At 38.8% G+C, this 22,571-nt stretch overlaps 2 protein-coding genes across 4 annotated transcripts in view; one reads left to right on the forward strand and one right to left on the reverse strand.

Annotated features, from left to right (window-relative positions):
- Positions 1-22,571, reverse strand: part of LOC121894741 (tubulin beta chain) — a 49,204-nt gene that overhangs the window by 6,702 nt on the left and 19,931 nt on the right. The window contains exon 1 of one of the 3 annotated variants that reach the window (XM_042407567.1): positions 20,773-20,848. The exons of 1 other annotated variant lie outside the window; for it this stretch is intronic. Coding sequence is in view for 1 of the 2 variants with exons in the window: in XM_042407565.1 (XP_042263499.1) it covers positions 20,652-20,666 (15 nt within the window). In the remaining variant the exon portion in view is untranslated. One more of the 3 variants, XM_042407565.1, reaches the window with a different exon arrangement.
- Positions 3,322-22,571, forward strand: part of LOC121894742 (guanine nucleotide-binding protein G(s) subunit alpha-like) — a 32,818-nt gene continuing 13,568 nt past the window's right edge. Inside the window, exons 1-5 of the mRNA XM_042407568.1 lie at positions 3,322-5,180; positions 6,723-6,795; positions 11,007-11,061; positions 11,502-11,621; positions 16,622-16,719. Coding sequence (XP_042263502.1) covers positions 5,042-5,180; positions 6,723-6,795; positions 11,007-11,061; positions 11,502-11,621; positions 16,622-16,719 — 485 coding nt within the window. The 5' untranslated portion in view covers positions 3,322-5,041. The remainder of the gene's footprint in view (positions 5,181-6,722; positions 6,796-11,006; positions 11,062-11,501; positions 11,622-16,621; positions 16,720-22,571) is intronic.

Genomic DNA, 22,571 nt, shown 5'->3' on the forward strand with positions numbered 1-22,571 from the left:
ATCTTGGAGAATGTGCCGTGGTTCTTGTGTGGATCTAGGCGTCTCTGTTACTTCTGTCTCTTCATGTAATCCCAGACTGACTCAATAATGTTTCAATCAGGATTCTGTGCACCATCTACTGCAGGACTCCTTGCTCTTCTTGTCGCTTGTCTTTGTGACTCCAGCTGTATGTTTGGGGTCGTTGTCATGTTGCAGAATAATTGTGGACTGATCAGACGCCTCCATGTGGGTTTTGCATCATGGGTAAGAACCTAAACATTTCCTAAAGTGCCTAAAACTTCTGCACAGTACTGTAGATACAGTTTAGTTTGTTATCACAAGACCAAAGTATGGTATTTCGGTCATTGTTAACAGTGATAACAGTTGCTTCTTTCTGTTGTTTTAAAAACTAAACTGTAGTATTATTGTAGTTTGTCCTTGACGGACACAACACGCATATAGTTCAAGGTTTTAAAGCCTTAGCATGAGACAATGTTTTAAGACATAAAAAGACATGAGGACATAATATCTTTAGGGTGTGTGTGTATATCCCAAACCTCCACAAATTCTACCTTTTATTGAAGTCTGACCCAGAGTGTAAGAACCTGAATTTTGGGCATTATAGGTAACAATTATTTTAAAGTCCTGGCTTGTCCTTGGGATTGTGAGAAACCAAGTGTCTTAAGAAGGTGTTTGGCTACTATCGGCCTCCAGAACAGCATCACTGCTCCTTGGCACAGATTTTACCTGCAGTCTGTTGAGCTCTCCGGGATGAACGAACAGCATTCTTCCAAAGTTATTCCCTCATTTGGTGTTTTAATTACAGCGATGGAGAGCGCTGTCTCACACCTATTTAAAATCTCTCATTGATTGTTCAGTTTGGGTTGAGATCTGGAGACTGCGGAGGCCTTAACATATGAGTCACCTAATTTTCATACTCATCAAAACATTTAGCAGCCCCTTATGTCTTGTATGGAAACATCGTCATTTGTGTCACCACTGTTTCATTTAGGTTTTTCTTCTGCTTCTGTCTCCTCTACAGTTTATGAAACCAGAGTCTTACAGGAACTTACAACTCACCTATTTCATTTTATTTATTTTTTTATTTTTGTCTTAATTTCACATAACCAAAGATGCTACAGGGGTGATCCAGGTTTCACTATCCATCCACCCAGACCCTGCATGGAATAACCTGACTGAGGAGATTTGTTTTACAAGGTTACTGTATTCCACTATCCTACTTTATTATTATTATTATTGTTATTATTATAAGTTGTTGTAGTAGTAGTAGTAGTAGTGGTGGTATATACAATATTATTTGTATTTTTATTATTTGTATTATTGTTAAAATCTGTATGATGGCATTTACAGTTTGTGTTATTGTGTGTGGGTATTTTTTTATAACTTTATTTATATGTTTTCAGTGTTATTGATTATTGCCTTTTGGGTGGATAGGTTGATAAGTCATTTTGCTTCAAAGAGGGCGCCTCTCCCCTTCTGTACCTCTGCTTCATGACGCTCCGGGCAATCATGTGATCCGACCCTGCTTCAGTCCAGATGCGTCAAGTGGCAGCAAGCAGAAAACCGGAAACACCGTAAGCCTAACTTCAAGTTAAAAGCACAGCCTGTGTCTGTCCTCAGTAGAAAAGATAAACGTAAATATTTTAGGTTTTTTGTCGATTTGTTTCTTCGTGTCTTTCCAATACAATTCTTCCTAATAAATATATACTATGTTAATTATGTATGTATATATAACATTGTAAATGTTTGGAGTGACGGGGACATTTACAGGTAAAAAAATGCAATAAGTATTATTTTTATTTGTAACTTTGGCTCCATACCACAACTTAGTCACCGAAATAACGGAATAGTGAGTTACTTTGAAATAAGCTACTCACAAAATAGTATAATCATAGGAGTAGGTTATGTTTGTTACTAAAGTGCCAATCTCCCATAAAGCCTTTAAAAAATATATACTTATTTATTTAACATATTTATTGGGTCTTTGTGTCAACTTCAAACATAACAAACTCACTCAGGAAAAATAAGAGTTAAAAATGTTCGATCAAATTACATTAAAATTGTAACAACTAATTGATAAATAGATTGTTCAATCGACTGAAATTTAATCAGCAACTATTTTGATGATAAATTCTTTATCACTTTGTCACTTTTCAAGCTCGGAGAATTATCCAAGTAAATGTTTTCCAACCATTTTGTCTTGTGACTCCTTAAAAAGAATCAGCATCTACTTGAGATGTGACCTTACAGGGGCCAGAAGTTGTGGACAGTTCAACAAAAGAGTAATTTTTCTCCTCAGACTGTTTCATTTTAAGGACTTTAAGAGGCCATGGTAAAGGTAATTTTAGAAGAGGAAACAAAATTAAAAGAAAAAAATATTTTTTTATAAAAGAAAATCAAAAATATAAAATAACAACACTGTATAGAAGACATGTTTTTTCTTTATCATCTATTCAATGATCATGTGACCCATGTGGACCATTTGGAGCTCAATGGGATTATTTTCCAACATGTTTAAAGTCCCTCTTCACTCAAAAACATGTTTTTCTTCTTGTTACTACAGTTGAGCCAACATTAGTGCGTACCTGAGGAATATCTAAGGTTAAGTAGTTACTGGATGGTTTGCTGTAGTTACTTGATTTAAATAAGAAAAGAGATGTGAGGTAGTGTGAAAGCTTCAACAGTAGAGCTTTATAGATGAATAACATTAGATAACTATTTCTTCTTGACTGTAAGGGAATCCAACCAACCTGGTAATACAGAGAACAACAACGAGTGTGAAATTTGTCATTTGTGACAAAGCATAATGCACTATGATACACAGGTTGAGATTTGTGACATCACAACCAGTTTGTGATGTGGAAACTTGAAGCCTGTAGCACACAAACACTGAGAATTGACTTTACAATGAAGTAGGAGACATCTCGTGTCCAACAGTTAAACTTCTTAATGAGGATTTTTTTTTAATGAGGGAGGAGGAGTAGATGTAATTTGAAGGATTTTAAACAACATAAATGAACTTTTTTTGTGGAAAAACCATATCAGACACGCATTATTAGCAACACAGAGCCTTTATATACATCTTAAACATGTCAGGAGGGGATCTTTAAGGAATTAATCGGGCATATTTTTCATTCAGTGGCACAATATGTAAGCCTATGTATTATTGCAAGTGCAATTGTTGCCATAGGAAGCGGCATTTACGTTATTTTTAATCACAAGAGTTGCTTTTAGTGGGTTTTTTCCCCCTCGCTACAGCACACAACAGCTGTGCGTTTTTGTCACGACGCCTCCACGCAGGCTTTATTATGAAAGCAGTAACCGGAAGTGGAGCGTCTCATCCCGGGACGCTTGACCGCCGTTCTTAGTTCCCAGGGTTCCGTGAGAGCCGTTTGCCCCACCCCACCTCTTCAACGCTATCTATCTCAATGTACAATTCTCAGAGAAAAAAGGGGGCAAAAATAATTCAGAGTAATACTGCAAAGAAACGATTCTGCGCCTCCCCGGCCGGTTCATCGGAGCAGACGCGGCCTCTCGGCGGTAAAAAAAAAGAAAAAAATAATAACGAGTGTGTCGCCGTTGGATCAGTGATTGAAAACACCGCGGTATGTTCATGTATCATGCACATGTAACCATAATCTTACCATACGGATTCAAAGGGAATACAAAAAGCTGAGAGACTTGACAGCGGGCTGTACCTGCGCCAAACGGGGAAAATAACGGGAGGATTTCCACGAATATCACCTGGATATTGCGTTATATTCAAGGACATCCAGCTGCCCGAGAAAGCCTCCTCTTTGCTCGCCCGGAGAAGCTTTCCGATGTGAGGAGAAATACAAATTAACGTTACAGAGAGAGAGAGAGAGAGAAAAAAGGACGGAGAAGGGGCCTTTTTTTGGGTCTGGTCAAACCCTCCGTTGAAAAAGCAGCACCAGCATCTGTTGACGGGGAGAGGATATAATTTTGACATCGGCTAAAAAAAACAGGATATTATTGATAAAGGTTGCTCACATCAACGACAACGAAGAAGAAGAAGAAGAAAAAAAATCGGTGTATATAATGTGACGGATTTGAAAGACGGTTGTTGTGATAGAGAAAGAAGCTCCGGTGTAGCCTGATGATTCACATGCCGTCATTTTAAGAGGAAATATTTATTTTTTAATTTTTTTTTTCTCTCTCCCACCCGCCCTCTGATGTGCTTTGGTTAGGTGGAGAAAGGATTGCAAACAACACCCCCCCCCTTCCCTAAAAATAATAACCTTAAATATATATTTAAAGGGAGAGAGAGGAGAAAAAAAGAAGAAGAAGAAGAAGAAGAAGAGGAGGAGGTCGAGGAAAAAATAGGGCTTTGGTTGTAAAGTGGAAATGAATTGAATGGCAGTGTGGAGATATCTGCCGAAGATGGGCTCCAGAGGAGACATTTGCTAAAGAAAATTAACACACAATAGCGTGAATATACAGTTTAAAAACAAGCGTTTAATTTTTATTTTTAAAACACCTCTTTTTAAAGGAAAACCGGACCCCGCCGACCGTTCATTCATGTAACATTTTTTTTTTTTTTTTTGCAAAGGCTGGAAATTTCACATCCACTGTCATATCAATGTTGATGACTTCATTGCGGATTTACAGTGAAAAACACAGGAATCAAGCGTCTGAGAGGGCGGCATCGTTGCTCTGCTCCCCTTCTGACTGATCTGTGTTGATAAATTGCCAGTAAATATCCACATCCCATCCCTACAAGCCTTGGTGGAGCCCAGCAGTCTGCTAACTAACTAACTAACAGGTTTACATCTGTTTTAATTGGGCATCTGGCAACATAAATGTCACCCATTTTGAGCCAGGTGTTCCTCTGTTGGGCCAGTCTAGGAATTTAGGATTGATTGATTTCTCTCCTGATCAACACCCTCCTCCCTTCCTCCTCCTCCTCCTCCTCCTCCTCCTCCTCCCCCTTCCCTCCTTCCCTGCACCCACACACCCAACTGACCACCCTGCCTCCCCCCCCACCACCCCCCCTTGAACCTATCACTGGGTTTTTGGGAAGATGGGCTGTCTTGGCAATAGTAAGACCGAAGACCAACGAAATGAGGAGAAGGCACAGAGGGAAGCCAACAAAAAGATAGAGAAGCAGCTCCAAAAAGACAAACAGATATACCGGGCAACTCACCGGCTACTACTATTAGGTAGGTTTTGTGATATTTTATCATTAATATGTGTGTGTGTCCTCACAGTCCATTTTGTGCTGAATTGTTTCACCGACATAAACATGTATTTTCACTTGTCTAAATACAAATGTAATAGCTATTGTTTCAGATTGTACCCATGAAAAAAAAAATGTTTCTTTTTTTACGACAACTTCCTCAGCCGGTATCAACCAAGCATCAACAAATGATGCAATGACATGATGTCACTACACCGTCGGAGGTTTTTTTTTTTTTTTTTTTTTTGACACAGGAGGGGTTTGTTGCTGTATTGGAACATGATTACAGAACATGTGAGAGACGGTGGACATGACACCCACCATTTGTGTTGAAGGCAGCACACATACACACACGAACACACACACACAGGCAGGCAGGCAGGCAGGCAGGCAGGCACCATGCAGAGGCTGGGCCACCAACGGGAGATTTGCATGGTTGTTTCTTTAATTCACACATACAGGACGGCACTGTCCGCTAAAAATTTGTGATCTTGTGTGTGTGTGTGTGTGTGTGTGCTTGTGTGTGTGTGTGTGTGTGTGTGTGTTTGTGTGGCTCCGGAGGGGCCTTCACCTTGAGTTATTTAGGCCTATAAGACTTCACGTTTGAGGCTATTTTTCAGACCTTTTTGCATCATCGTCTCCACATCAGCCGCTCCGGAAATGGATATTTTCTGATTATTCTCTACACGCAACGTTATATATTTAATTTGATAAAGCTATTTGTCACTTAGGCCTCTGATGTCATGATACAACCTTAAGGCCTTAAGGGCTCCTCGTTTGCTAAACCGATATGAGTACAGAGAGCAAATTAGGATTACTATTCAGATTACTAGCTTCACCCTTGAATGATGGTCTGAAATTGATCCCCCCTCCATTTGTAATGTTCCAACCCACTTATCATGCCAGAATTACGGAAAAAGACATTTCCTTGATCTTATTTGCTGTCCTGACTTGGTGTCTCACTTCTGCTGTAAGAAAAAAAAAAAAGACTCTGAGCCGATCTGGTCCAGCCGTTCTTCCTGTCCTCGTCCCTGATGCTGAAAGTCCTTCTCCAACTTCACCTGGCCCTTTGATTGGCTGTTTTTTTACATCTCGCCATCTTGCTCAGGCCCTAGCCTGAGTATTTCTAAGATATCAAGATTTACTATAAATATGGAGTTGAGATATTGCTTTTCTGTAACGTACAGCAGTAAATGGGAGTGAAGAGTTTAGGTGAAGCAGAATTCGGGATTCTTTCTGTGCAGTATCGTACAGTATTTAGACGGTGCAGAGAAACAAAACCCCAAAATTCAAATAATTTACGGAAAAAATCTCGGGCATCAAGGTTGTATCTTGTTCACTTCATCTTCAACTGGCCCCATCCTCCACCAAGACACCAAAATGCCTGAACCCCTGTCCTCCACAGATCCAGTGTCCAGTGTTTTAACCCATAATCTACTGGTTTCAGATGGATCCACATCCTGGAGTTTTGTACGACTCTGAACACCTCCTGACTGATCTCTCTCTCTCCTCTTTCTGCTTTCAGGGGCCGGTGAATCCGGGAAAAGCACGATAGTCAAACAGATGCGAATATTGCACGTTAATGGCTTCAACGCAGAGTAAGTTGGTTTCCCTCGTGCTGTATTCTGTTTGTCTTTTATTAATCACACACCTGCAACACATTTCAGATTTACTAAACAAGCACAGACAGACAGTTTGTGGTGCTTTTATTTAGAGAATATAGATGGACATTTAAACGGGACTTATTGGAATTGGGCAATAATGACAGGAGCGGATACAGAAATATTTAATGATGTTTTGAGGAGGACTATTGGTGCATTCAGAAGATACAAATGATAGAAATAACATCTTATATTACTGGTGGCATACAGGTAGGGGCATCATCAAACAACATGGCTGACATTAGAGCTGAAAAAATTAGTCAATTAACACATTAGTCGACTTACACAATCGACAACATAATCAATGACTCGTTTAGGTTTTTTTCTACAAAAATGCCAAAAATTCCTCAGTTCCAGCTTTCTAATTACATGGACTTTCCTTCTCTTCTTTGTCTTATGTGATAGCAAACCAAATATCTTTTTTATTTTTGGACCGTCGGTCAGACAGAAGAAGAAGTTTGCTGATCAAATGATCAATTGAGAAGCTAATCAGCAAATGAGTCGAATAATAAAAAAAAAACATTATTTGCAGCCCTAAAAGACGATAGAAAAAACAGAAACGCCGGATGCTAAAAGGACATAGAGAGGCTATTCAGAAAAAAACTCTTAATTTATTAATTTTACATTATAATAATCAAATCTGAGACAATATGGATCCTCGTCATTAAAATATCCTTAACAATAAATGAATTACAGCTACCTCTAATTGTACCTTGTACCTTGAAAATTAAAAAATAGTTTTAGTGTATTTCGTATATAAATTGTAATCCCTGATCAAATATTTTTTCGTAAAGCACCAACTTTTTGAAGCTAATGCGATGAATTTTTTTTTTCTGAAATATGTCTTCTCATGTCCTTGGAAATATATATAATTTAACCAATTATTAATAGGAATAACTTTACGTGAAGATATTTTTTATTCCCTGGCTAGTATACAACAATTTATTTTTCCCATTTTCAGGAATAGAGACGTTATCTCTTGTCATTGTTTTAATAAACTATCCTATATGTGCTAAAGAAGAAAATGGAGTCAAGTGTTTTGGGCAGATTTTTGTAATGTTTTGGAGTAAATACTCAAAAGTTGCGTGACACCAGAAGAATACTTTATCTGTTTAAGGTTTTCATGGAAACATTGCCCTGGGTGTTTTCAAGCCACCCCGTCTTGTGAATTTCCTAAAACTCAATCCCAAGTTGATGCAATGGAAACAAGTCACATTTTTCTATTCTTAATCATCAGTTTCCTAGAAAGGGGTTTGGGGGCAGGAGCATCATCATGTGCTTATTTTTGGGTCATGTTGAACAGATGCTCCTCACAGACCCAGACGCTCTGGTGTAATGACAAATCCACTGTCGGCCGTGACTCCTGTCGCGCTCAGCTCCGGGGATTTTGTTGCACTCTTTGGACCGCAGGGTTTCACCTTGCTGAGTTTCCCTTGTGGTGCAGGGCAGCGCCAGGCAGTGCAAGGTGCTAGGGGGGTGGAGGAGGAGGAGGAGGAGGAGGAGGATGAGGACAGAAGGAGATGATGGGGAGTGACACAGTAATATAGGAAAGGGATGAAAGGAAGGGAGGACACGAGGAGAGTGAGAGAGGGGGGCAGTATGGCTGAGGTGAGAAGAGATCGGTATGGCAGTTCACTTCAAAGTGGGTGTTTTTTTTTTTTTTTTTTGTGGAGGTCCTAGTGTGAAGAATGTAGTCTTTCTTTCCTCTGTCGTCCTGCTGTCGCTCTCGAGTGAAATAAAGGAGCCGAGAAGGAAACTCTCTGAAGCCACTCTCACAAAGTCTAAACTTCACTGTTCAGCAGCATTTGAAGAAATAATCCAATTGATCCAATGTTTCCTTAAGTTTTGTTTGGTGATCTTAATGTTTTAAGTGAGATCACTAGTCCCCCTGAGTTCAAGACCTTGTCATGGTCAGCACTAATAAACATAATCAACTAGAGAAATTCGATTAATTGACTAGACGAGCGACAGAAATATAATCCGCAACTATTTCGATAATTGATTGTCATTTTTTTTCAGGTAAAAATGCGAAACGTTCCCGAGTTCCAGCCTCTCTGTTTAGGAAATTGTGATGGTTATATTTCAGTTTTTTCACATTTTATTGACTGATAAGTCAGTTATTGGAAAAGTAATCAGTGGCCTAATAAGTAATGAAAATAATAGTTAGTTGCAGCCCTATAAACAAGCTGATAGCATTTGTTTAAAACCAGAGAATTAGGTATTTTAATTTATAATGTACTGCCTGGAGCATCTTCATTTGCTTCAAATAGAAAATACAAAGAAATCAGTTTGTTTGCCTGAAAATTTCCATCCAGGTTTATTCTAAAACTCAATCGATTAGTTTTATTAAGGATTCATCTGCCGATTATTTTCACGATTAATCGTTATCAGGCGTTAAATTGTGAAAAATGGCATTCACAGTTTCTCAGAGGCCACGGTGATGTGTTCAAATTGATTATTTTGTCCGACCAACAGTCCAAAAATTAAAGATTTTTTATTTATCGCCACACATGACAAAGATGAGCAGCAAATCCAGAGAATATTTGGCCTTTTTTTGCATGAAAAATGACAGAAGTGATTAATTGATTATCAAAATAGTTTGTCTGTTAATCTTCTGTCAGTTTACAATGATATAAAGACAAGAAAAGCAACAAACCCCTCACTTAGGAGAACGACAGATTAATTGGAGTTTCTGCTTAAACGATTTATTGATTATCACAATAGTTGCTGATTGATTTGCCACCGATTCAGAAAGTGATCTAACAATTTTTAAATTATATTTAAAATGTAAGACTTTTTTCCCACATGCTCAGTGATCATTTATTAAAAGTTTCAAGTTTTCTCTGAAGGCACCAATAGTGATCTCAAATACTTTGTCACTCAACTGAAGCAAGGTATGAAATTAAAAATATCGAGATATCTGATGTAATCGTATTGACCAATAACAACTGACAATTAGAAAATGTTCACTAACACGAAGATAGTTGTTTAAGAAATATTTCAAAGCTAAAACTGTCCTTTAACATCAAATTAAAGTCACTTTGGTAACTTTTTCACCAAAGTCACTGAATATCGAACACACATAATTATTACCAGACGATTTTCATCCAGAATATTCATTTGAAATCCCGTCGGCTCAACAAGAGTAATACAAGCTTGATTTCAGTGTTCTCGACACACTGAGCAGCGGCTGACGCTGTAATGTTGACAAAATATATACTGCACAGCGCACTGACACACACACACATGCTGTAGATATGCTTACAGTAGTTTCCTGTTGGTCTGACGTACTGAGATATTTTGATCGTCTTGTGTCATTGTGAAAGCAGCAGTACGTGTGTTACATTCAAGGAATTTCAATATCAAACTTGTCTTTTGTCAGGACGTTTGAAAGAATTTAACAATGACACTAGTAACCCTGGTTTCTCTGAAAGACAAGTATGACGTTCAACCATTACTAAATATACTGGTATCAGAACAGATAAACTGGTGATGCTGAAATTCTGTTTGTCTTTACAACTATAAATGGTGCATATGATTGCATATGTTAATACTTTGTATCTTGTATAATTCTACTTTGTGCTCATGGGTAGGTTGTAGTTAAAAACTCCTTAAAATGTACAGTAACAGGCTGTGTAGTCCTCCACTCTGCTGTTTTCTCTTTAATAAATGCCATTGCCAAAATTAAGACACATTCTGCTGTTCTCATTTGGTATCAGCAAGTACACAAAATTCAGGACTTGCACTTGGTCAGCAAATTAAAGATATTTGTGCATCAGGAGAAGCCACAATACTCCTGATGTCTGGTATAATTTACCTCCAAGCTGACAGAAAGGTCCCGGAGAAGTTTGTTACACAGCATATTCCAACTAAAAGTCACTGACACAAGCTGTTAAAATAATTATTTTTGTATTTGAGATAAACTTAATGTAATTTTAGCTTGTACAGCTGTGTTATCCATGTTTGGATTTACAGCTGATATCTTTGTGCCTAGTTTAGGAAGTCTATTCCAGTTCCCCATGGAGCCGGATTTTGATAATCATGAAGTTTTTATTAGCCTGTAAGCAAAGTGACAGTCTTCAGTGCCCCCCCCCCTCCCCCCGTCTTGCTTTTGTGTTTTAAAAAAAACTCTTGTTTGTTTTTCACAGGGAGAAAAAACAGAAAATTCACGATATTAAAAACAACATTAAAGAAGCTATAGAGGTAAGAAATTGATCTTTTGATACATTTTGAATGATACTGTCTGAAGTTTGGGATTTTTGAACAGTTTGTAGTGATGCTTCTACCATGAAGGCAGCGATGATAAAGAAGATGAACACATTTATAGGCCTTCACGTCGGTAATAACAGACAATGCAGACTGTTTGTCCTTGAAAGTGTGCGTTTGTTTAATAGTGTCCTGTCAAAATTAATATCTATAGAAGAAGTCAGAGCAAAAAAGTCAACCAAGGATGCTCGAGAAATGAACTTCAAGCACACTCTTCCTTCAAAAATCAATATTTAGCACATTCAAATGAAGCTTCTCATGTAGCGAAGATGTGAAACAATTTTTTTATTAACCTCTTTGTACTGTAAGTGTCTCAGGGTTTCTAATGAATTATTGTATTTTATTGTAAGTTTTCTTCTTCTACTCTCTTCATCCAGACGATTGTGTCTGCCATGAATACACTCACACCTCCGTGCAAGTTAGCCTGCCCAGCAAACCAGGCCCGAATCGATTATGTCCTGAACCTAATAAACCAGAAGGATTTTGAGTTTCCTTCGGTAAGTCTCACCTTGTTTCATTGAGATATATTGACTCTGTGACTTGTGTGGTGGTTTTCACAGCGGTTTGTTTCCTGTTTCTTTCAATTGCACCTCCTGTTTTATGCTATTAACCACTTTTAGTCGAATGTCTTCTTGGGGTCCATGAAACATTTTATATTATTGTTACCAGACAGTTTATAAGGAATCAACCGACATCTGAAGCTAATTTTATGACGGTAGAGGCCAGTGTTAAATGTTAAAGTGCATTTAACTTAATTCAAATGTGAAAAATTAAGGACTTAAAAGGCTTGTCAATACTAATTTCTTACAAGATATCAAGCTAATAATGCAAATCAGTTTTTTTCATATGTATATGTAGTTTTTTAATAGATAATTTGTAGCTTTTTGCTGTAAAATAGATCTTTTAAATATATTATAACTTCTATTAAATGTCTTAGAGTATCAAAAACAGCCTACAGGTCTCCTGGCTAGGTGTGCTGTAGGTGAGTAAGGCACCTCACACGGCAGCCTTTGTGAGTCCGCCTGGTGTGTTTGCGCAGTGATTCAGTAATTAGCAGGTGTGCTACCGCTTGGGAGGCTGTCAATTGAATGAGCGTCTCACCTGAGAGATCCACACCGCCTATTAACACTGATTGTCTGTAATAACCCTAAATGTGTCTAGTGGGACCTGTCCTTCAGAAACACACAGACTCAGAGGGATTCCCCCCCCCCCGCCCCCCCCGAGCTGCAGTCGGCTCCCGGGGGCCTGTCAGGGAGCCGCTGCAGGTCCCGCCGCTGGACCACATATTTATTGATTTATTTACTTTAACGTCTTCTGGATGATCTTTTGGTGTTTAAAAGTGATGTTACAGATTAGTTGATCACAAAAAAAAGCCTGTTTTGGCCTGCTAATCCTAATAGCATCTGATGTTAATCCTGCTTTACACTGCAGGGACTAGAGGCTGTAATCTGGAGCTACTGATTCTGTTTCATTAGATTAATTTGTGGCTTGTGTTGTTTCGACTTCACTTAAAGGTAAAAATGTACGTGACTCACTACTGGAAGTATAGTTCAGTGAGATGAGAAAGGCCAGAAGATTCTCACTGAAGACGCTCCTGCATGAACATGTGAAGCTGTAAAACACTTTGGATGAAAGCGTTTCCTCCGCTGCATAAACCATTTAATTAATGAGCACATTGGTCAATCATCAAAAACGATAATAAGACCATAAGCAAGTCCTGTTTCAGTGAAGTACTGTCGAACTCCTATAAGTGAACAAGACTAGAACGGCAACTAATGCTTATTTTCATAATCAGTTAACCAGATGACTGATTTCGTTGTTTGGTCTATAAAATGTCAGGAAATGTCCTCAAATGTCTTGTTTTGTCCCGACCAACAGTCCACAACCCAAAATATATTCAGTTACTATCACAAAAGACTAAAGAAATCAGAAAATATTCACATTTGAGACGCCGAAACCAGAGAATTTGTACATTTTTTCTTCAAAAATGAATCAAAATAGTCGGCGATTAATTTTCTGTTGACTAATCATAGCAACTCTAGACAAGACTATGTAAAACTACCTGTAAAGATCTGGCCAAGTCACTGTTACAGTTGTGATTAAACTTTTCAAAAATAAAAACATTTTCAATATATCAGTGAAAGGTTTACTGCTCGATCAGATGTTACGCTGTGCAAACACACGTTAATTTATTTTAAATTCTAGTCACAATCAAAACATTTTCATAGATACCTTGTTTGATTTACTGGGAAAGTTGTATAAAATGATGCACTGTAAATCTATAATTCGGTCTAAAAAAGTGTGTTTTCAGATTTTAAAAAAAACCCCCCAACAATTTAAAGAGTAATACGTAGTTTTAGTGGAACAGTGGAACAAGTATTAACAGAATATAGATGTGATACTGTCAAACTTTGAAGCTACTTTGTTGGAAAATAAATGAAGAACTGTTGTTAAATAGCTTTGAAGTTCTTCTCTAATAAGGGAACAGTTTCGTAGAGGAAGAGGAACTTTTTACTGCCTCAATAGCTTCACTGTTTAAACTGGTCAATTTTATAGTGTAGATTTTTTTTTTTTTTTTTTGTGGCAGCTGAGTTTCCAGTGAAGAGTGTGTGTATTTGTGTGTAAGCAAAAGGAAGTCTCCTGATATTGTCTCTGCAACGTCATGGCAAATTTATTATGCGGGCCTATCTCAAGCTGACCCTTCCCTTGGGCTGTCAGTCACTAGACTTCCAGTGAAGACCTGCGGGGTCTCGACGGACGGGAAGGCCAGCCCTCAACGCTTTGATCTGACGTTAAGTTTGCTCTTTTTAATGTGGAGTGCGGAGGGTTGGAGCAGGTATAAATGTAGTAATAGTGTTGTTGGGGTTATCAGAGTATCACTGCAATCAGCAAGCATCAGCTCCAAGTAGCAAAAAGTTTGGCTTAGCTTGAACCGAATCTGCTCGTTGAAGTGAATGAGTGTTTGTTCGGGAAGAGAACAGAAGTAGAAATCTTTCTGATAGGCTCAACCTCTCCTCTGACTCCTCCACCGCCTCCTCCTCCTCCTCCTCCTCAGCCTGCCCCCTCTCGCCTGGCCTGAGGGCCTACTGGAAACCAGTTAGACTGGTTGACTCTGCCTTTAGCAGGGGAGGAAAAGAGAGAGAGAGAGAGAATAAGCACAAGGCCCGGGCTGAATCTGTGTAGACTTTTAAGCTTCGTTTCTGATCAACGATCCTCGTAGTTGTAATTTACAAAAAATATTTTTTCTTCTAAAATGTTTGGTCAAAGAAAATGTTAACAAAAATGAACGACACCTGCTAGCAAGATAAAAAAAATGTGACTAGGGTTATTTGCTCAGGCTCTTTTCTTCCTCGCAGAATGATTACTGCCATGCCCACCTGTCCTCGGCAACGGGTCATTGTAAAATCACAAATGAAGTTTTCTAGTCGGGATTTAAAGTGATTAATGATTTACTGATATAACATAACATGCCAAAGTTTATTTTTAATACAACAGCAGCAACAAAACATGTTCATATTGAACTGTACATGAGAGTGCTTTTAAAAACGCAAAGAACTGTCTGTTTTGACATGAAATTTTAAAGTTTGTCTTTGCTCAGAGCTCCAAGACGCGTCATGAAAGTTTTTTCTTTCTCCGTCACACCCCTCCGAATTTTACATATAGCCATGAAAAAAACTTTATGATGGAAAAACATACACTACATGTCTTCTTAAATTTAAGAGGTTACAAAGAAAAAAACAGATGGATAGCCTGACATTGACCCTGTTGACCTCTGTTTCTGGAAATTCACTACATACTGTATGTCTGATCATTATTATTATTGTGTGGTGAATCTGATTCCTTCTTGCAAAAAGGTGACAAAGAAAATCACAAGCGAGTCTATGTTTACATGCTGGTGTTTGAAATTTAAAGCCATTCACTTACTGTCTAATGTCATTTGTTTGCTGTAGTTTTGTCATTGTTCTTGATTCTTAGTTTATTTTTTGGCGATTAGCTCCTGACAAAAAGTTTGTCACTTTTTAAAGCAGAATGTTAAATATTTATCTTGTTTTCTCTTTTACAAATCCGCAGCTCATTTTGACTTCATTTGTTTACTTTGACAGTCGACTTCTGAATTGTGTAGCTGATTAAATATAACTAGAGCTGCAAATAATAACTATTTTCATCGTTATTTAATCTGACAATTATCATTTTGATAAATCATTTAGTTCAAAAAATGTCAGAAAAAGCGACCACGCTAACTCCTAGAATGTTTTGTTTTGTCCGATCAACAAAATAAATTCAATTTACAGTTACGTAAGAAAAAGAAAAGGAGTAAATCCTCACATTTGGGAAACTTGAACCATCACATTTAGCAAATGTGATAGCAATTAAACTTTAACTGACCATCCAAAATGCTGTTGATTAATCTGTTGAGCTTTAGTCAGCTAATTGTTTCCTCTTTAAAACTGAAAACTTTTATTCTTTTTGTTAATAGATAAACTAAATAATCTTTATCTCTATACAACTTGCATTTCCTTAACATTGCATGCTAAGTTCTCAGTTTTTACTTGCCAACACAGTTAAAGAAAGGTAAAACCCAGTCTGTAAACCAAACTCTTACCCCTCCAATTTTACTCCCCTTCCTTCTGTCTAATTTCTGGCGCTCGTTACAGGCAGTTACTGGAAAGAAATTACAAATTAAGGCACTTTTACAGTGTTTGATGATCTGCATTATTCCTGTTTGACAACTTTGTATTGCGGTAAGAAAAAAAAACCAACAACAACTGACTAACACTGCTAGTTTTATCTCAGCCATCCTGTTCAGTTTCCCAAACTTCTGTATATCTGTCAGTCTTAACTCTCCCAGCGGAAGTTTTTAAGACTATACAGCGTAACCCTATTGCTCATAAAGGCTTATTTGTGCCTGACCATACTGTATGTGACCAGCTGAAGATCATAGTGAAGAGATAGGCCCCTACACAGTGACAGCCAAGCCTTGTGTCAGTACAAAGCTCTCCGTTTCTTCATGAACTCGGTGAACTGTTCTGTTTCCTGCCTCTGCCAGAGCCCGCTCATCTGCTGCTCCTCTCCAAATCGGCCTTAAACTTCCAAACTAAGCTAGGGAGTATCTCTGCCTCCCCCCATCTGTCCTTAAACATTTTCACCCATGGAGACCCAGACGAGGGACACAGGCCCAACCAGAGATACTACTTTGTTGTGTATGAACTAAGCAGCCCTTAGCTTTCATATTTAACACTATTTCTCTTCTCTTTTATGGAAAAACCTGAAAACAAAAAATTAAAAATATATTATAAGAATTACACTTTTTAGGATGGCATTTTTTGGACTGATTGGATTCCTGCTTTGCCCACATATACACCTTTCCTGCAGCTCTTTTTTTTGTGATATCACATCTTTATTTTGGGGGCTCCTCGGCCCTAAAACGAGGAGCCTGACTCGCGGTTATTTCTAGGTGTGGTATGTTGTTGATCCAGACCCCTCTTTCTCTTTCCAGGAGTTTTATGACCATGCAAAGATCCTCTGGCAGGACGAGGGTGTGCGGGCCTGCTGGGAAAGGTCCAACGAGTATCAGCTCATCGACTGCGCACAGTAGTAAGTCTCCTCTTTTCACCACTATACATACACTTGCAATTAAACATGCTGTACACGTACTCTCAGGATACTCACTAGTGCAGGCAGACTCACAAAGACCCGCTTCCTTTTCGTCTTCTTTAGTTCACACATACACACTCACAACAAACCGTTAAGCCTGCACACTGTGGGGAGCTTGGGCGTTTTGCCATGTGGTTTATGTGAGCACAAGGTGTCAAGGTTCATGAGGTGAACCTCATGACAATGACAAGTTTGTATTAACAGTAGGTAGATAAGAGCATGACTGAAATTCATCAGAATATATTTCAAGTTTAGATTGTCAAATATTAGAATAAGGAATAAAACTTTTTAAAGGAGGAGGCTAAAGATATTCTATATATTTTCTTATTGTCAGTAAATCCAATGAAGAGATGAAAACCAACAGTGTGATAGTCCGTCTCTCAATGCTATCCGACTTCTGTACCCTGCAGGCAGCTTCAAGCCCATCTTCTCCTACTTTAAATCTTTAAAAATGGGTCACGAAAAATAAATAATATATAATAATAAATTTAAAAAAAGGCTCAATAATTTCCTAAAACAGCCGGGCACTGTAGTTACAGGAATAAAAGTGCATTAGGTCTGGACTATTTTCAGCCGCAGATTTGGTGCGTAGGGAGTATTTACAGCAGAAGGACAGTGTATATGGGGTTGACTGAGAATAAACTACTTCGCCCTTGTTCATTTTAATGTACGTCACACAGTGCAACGACAACGCTGGTCTGTCTGTCCGTCCACCACTTTGGTCCAGACTGAAATATCTCAACAACTCTTTGATACGTAGCCATCCAAATGTGTACAGACGGTCACGGTGCTCAGAGAATGAATCCTACTGACTTCAGGGATCATCTTACTTTTCCTCTCGTGACACCGAAATCCACAAAGTTTAAACTCATCCCGTGAAACGCGATGGATTAGCACAAAACATGGTACTTTCATTTTTGTGCAAATAAGCTAATGTTAGCATGCTAACATGCTAAAATAAGATGGTGAACATGGTAAACATTATACCTGTTGAACCACAGCATGTTAGCATTGTTATCGTTAGCATGCTGACCATCAAGTAGAATCAGTTCATCGCTAGTTTTGGTCTTTTCATGGGACTTATTGACTTACTGACTATGAAAATATACACAATCACCAGACTGATCCTTAAAGATGTACCGGTGTTGGTTTGCAGGTGGATTTGCTATTTATTAAGCAGTTGCAGGATTACACTTTTATGTGTCTGCAAATAAGTAAAAATGATCTGTTAGTTAGCTGTCTAGTTAGCAGTCATGCTAAACAACTTTGACACTACGGTGTATGTGTTTGTGCAGTCAGTGACAGTGACTGAGATTGGTGTTTTTTTTGTGTATCGAAATTATTTGTCACAAACGCTGAGACGCTTCCAGAGCCTCCCCCCTTGCTCCTCTCGCCCTCGTCTGTTCTTTCTTTCTCTCTTTCTTTTCTGGTATTTCTTTTCTTATCCGCCTTTTGATCTCAGTCAAGCCTGCCCCTGTTATAAGGCATGCAGTGGTCACATGAAGCCTGAGCTCTTGGACGGTGGAGGTAGTTTTTGGACGCATTACTTAATGTGTGTGTGTGTGTGAGTGTGTGCAGCACATGTCACTGCAGGAGCAACTGCGTGTTATGTGCGTCCCTGTTGTCACTTATTCTGCATGCACGGCCACAGGTGTTTGCCGCTTATGTGTGGTACTGTATGTGTTTTTTTTTGGGGGGGGGGGGGTGGGTGAAGTAGAAAAATCTTCCTTGTAGGAAATGCGACTGCGGACAGACAGGAGATGCAAGCTCACGGAGAGACAGAAGGATTGAAAAAGAGAAAGGATTGAGGAGACAGATTGAAATAGAGGAAGAGAGGGCTTCCCTGCATTGCGGGACCTCTCCTCTCCTCCTCTTCTCTCCTCTCCTCTCTCCTCTCTCTCTCTCTCTCCTCTCTCCCCTCTCTCCCACACCCAGCAGCCCCAGTGTTATGGATCAGATGCTGGGCTGGGTGGCCAGACCGGAAGTGCTCCCCTCCCCCCTCTGTGTGCTTATGTAAACGGAGAAGCAGAGAAAGAGAGAGGGGAGAGCTATTTTTAACCCAGGCAGGCTGCAGAAGGAGAAAGAATGAGCGAGTGTGTTAGCAGAGAGACAACTTCAGCATTATTGATGAAGGTTGTTAGCATTAAATGAAAATGTCAACCTTGGATCAGTGGGCAAAAGTGAGGACACCCCCACACACCCCCCTTGCCTCTTTTTTTTTTTTTTAAAGCAAATTATATCATCTGATTCATGTCCTGATGATAAAAATAAAAAAAAAAGAGAAGAAGAAGTTGACATGGCGCTGATGCTTTGTTGTCTCTGTCTGACAAGAAGGAAGTCACCGAAGCTTCCACGACTGGCTTTCTGCTCAGTCATGCTCCTCTGTGATGATTTTGTTGTTGTTGTTGTTTTTTTTTTATTAACACTTCCTGATGCCCTGTGTCACAGGCTTTGTTTTGCGAGGATGTTGTCCTTGATTATGTGGATGTCGTGTCGGGCAATTCACAAACAAGGTCCGAGCAGAGCGACCGAAGCGAAGGGTTTCTCAGGTCTGTTTCATCCGTACCGAGGTCTCTGAGTTGTAAACTTTCGTCCTGAGATATTCGGGCGCTCTCCGCTGATTGTAAATCACTTCTGAGACTCTGAGAAGAAATGGTTTCTTGTCAAGAAGTTTAACATCAATCAGTCTGAAAATTAAAATATTGACACACATAAATCAAAGTCTTCAAACTTTTTTTCTTTGTAATTTTAGTTACAATCGTTTTTCATTCAGCGATTAAATAAAGCACAGTTTTTAAAAAACACTGTACTACAACCGTAGTAACACACTATATTTCTATATTTCTAAAAGTGCAGTTTTACATTATGTTACAATTAGTTATTGCATATTTAGCATTGAGACGTTTATGGCTGTCGTACTGCTTTGGAGTGAAATAAACAATTCTGGGCTGGTTGAGAAATATTTTTCATCGTCTAACAACGGTAACCACCTCAATAATTATATTAGATGTTTATTATCTATTCAGCTGTCCATTAATTATATTATCATTTATAATAAACTGAAGAGAAACGATCAGTTAATTGTCGGTTGTAAGAAAATTAAGCGATGGTTCTCCAAATTAGCTTCAGGTAGACGCCTGGTGAACATCTGTCGTGTCGCTCGTCCCTGTGTAACTATGCTGATCTATATCGTTCCAAACAAATAAATACATTTTTAAAAAATCTGTTTTGATAATTGATTTATCGTTTAAGTGATTTTTTTTCCTGCGAAATGAGAAACAGTTAGAGACGTAACCAATTGTTACAGGCATTTGTTTTCTAATTTAAGGCATTTTTTAGACCCAAAGATTAATTTACTAATCAAGAAAATCATCAGAAAATTAAGTGATAATGAAAATAGCTGCAGCATTAGTTATAAATGGTGATTGTTGATGAATTCATATCGTCTAACAGTATGTAACGTCATATCGCCAAACACTAAAATAGATAAGTTATAACATCTTTTATTAAGAAAAGTCCAAACAATCACTGGTTCCAGCTTCTCAAATGTTTTTTTCTTTGTTTTGTTTGTGTTGGAAAAAAAAAAAAAATAGATTGATCGACAATGAAAATAATCTTTTTTTTTTTATTTGTTTGGGGGAAACAAGCTGTAGTGGCCTAATTTTCAGGCCTCGCACCAAGTTTTTTATCCAGGACTTCAAAAGCAGCTTTATCAGAATGAACAGGTTGATATTTGCAGTAAATATATTTGCTAAAACCAGATGTTTAGAGAAAACTGTGAATCGTGTGTGTCTGTTAGACAGAAACAACACTGACATGAGAGGAGGAACGTACCTCATGTATCTGTGTGTGTGTGTGTGTGTTTGCGTTACGTGTCTCCTGGCCATGATACCAGCCGAGCGTTACCGCCGGGGTTTATTATCTGTTGATTCTTTGAAATCTTGTCCCAGCGATAATGTGCCGTCATGTGCCGCCCGAGTCCCCTTGATTTACTTCTCTGGCATCCTCGCCGAGCCTCTGCTCTCTCCTCTCCTCTCCTCTCCTCTCCTCTCCTCTCTTGCTGTCTGTGATGTGTAGTGGTGTTTCTGCAGGGACAGAAAATGGCTGGGATTGAGTCTCTGACTCATCGTGAGGAGGGAGGGAGGGAGTGAGGGGAAGAGAGAGAGAGGGAGAGAGAGAAAGAGAGAGAGAGGGGAAACGAGGGACGGGCAAAGACAAACTGATTTTTATTTTTGAGAGGGGGGGGGGGGGGGGCTGCGGGATCAATACTTAGCGTGGCGTTATTCTGAAATATCTGTAGATGTGTTTTTGAAAAACGTGCAGATGTGCACGAGCAGCAGATGTTAAAGGCGCTGTCGTCGTGCTGCTGTGTAGCATGAGTCAGGTACATTTGAACGTGTTTTTGAAGGCGAGCTCGTTTCGAGTACGTCTTTGGGAAACTTTGCCGCTGCTGCTGCTGGCTGCTGCTGCTGATGCAATCTCACTGTATTGTGATTTTCTGAATGCTGTGTGTATTCAGTGATTGTGCCGCTCCCAATGTTCAGCTGCTGTTTAACAGGCCAGTGTTCCGATTCCTAGGTTTACTCTTTCTTTGTTTCATTCCTGCTTTTTTTTTCTTTCTTTCCTTTCTGTTGTCTTTCTTGTTTTTGCTTTTCTTTCTTTTTTTTTTTTGTCTTAATGGAAGAAATAAGCACATGCTTCATGTAGTTTAATAGTCGTTTTTCAATTTAAATCCTTTCTTTCTTCCTCGCTTTCTTTCTTTCGTTTCAGTTTTTATTTTTTTCTCTCTCTCTCTCTCTCTGTCTATCTATCCTTCTGTGTAGTTTTAAGTTTTTTTTGTCTTAATGGAAGAAATAAGCACATGCTCGATGTAGTTTAATAGTCATTTTAAAATTTAAATCTCTTTCTTTCTGTCTTTGCCTTTTTTTTCTTTTCCTTTCATTCTTTTTTTTTGCTTTTGTAGCTTTTTTTAAAATCACGTTTATGTTGTTAATCCTTAAATTCTTAATGTGTCCTTTCATTTTTTGTGTCTATTCCTTATTTTGGTCATGTGTTTCTGTCTCTTTTTTTTTCTTTCTGTCTCTTTTTGTATTAATTCATTAATTCCTAAGTTCTTAAATTGCTTTTTCTTTATTGTTTCTATTCTTTCTTTCTTTCTGCGTGTCTTTGTCTTCTCGTCACTCATTTTTCTCTCTTTTCTCTTGGTTTTATATTGTTTCATTAATCGTTCTACATTCTTCATTTGTTCAGTTTTTTTGTTTTTTTTTACCTTTCTTTTTGTCCTGGTCTCTCTGAACTTCTTTAATTTGTTCTTTGTTCCTTTTTTTTTTCTTCTTTCATGCCGTTCTTCCTCCTCTCTCTTTCTAACCCACTCCATTCCCTGCATATCTCTCTTCTATCTCTCTGTTTGTCCCGCTCTGTTCCCCCACCTTCCCCCCCCCTCCTCCTCCTTTCTTCTTTTCACTCCATCTTTTCTTTCTATCTGTCGTGCTTTCTTTCTTTCTTTCTTTCTTTCTTTCTGTCTTTCTTTTTCTCTTTCTCTCTTCCTTTCTCTCTCTCTCTCTCTCTCTCTCCCGGTCTGTCTCTCCCTCTTTCTGGCCCCACTCCAGTCGCACAAGATTTGGAGCCGATTGTCTATTTATAGCGCCTGTGGTTCTGTCGCCATGACAACCAAGCTGGAGGCCAGGGCGCCAGGGAGCTATTTTTGGAGCAGCGCTGTAATGTCAGACACAGCCTTCTCTCTCTTTTCTTTCCTGCTCTCTTTCTCTCTCTCTCTCTCGTTCGCTGGATAT

This window comes from Thunnus maccoyii, chromosome 3, assembly GCF_910596095.1.
Source record: "Thunnus maccoyii chromosome 3, fThuMac1.1, whole genome shotgun sequence".
In the NCBI taxonomy this organism is placed as follows: domain Eukaryota; kingdom Metazoa; phylum Chordata; class Actinopteri; order Scombriformes; family Scombridae; genus Thunnus; species Thunnus maccoyii.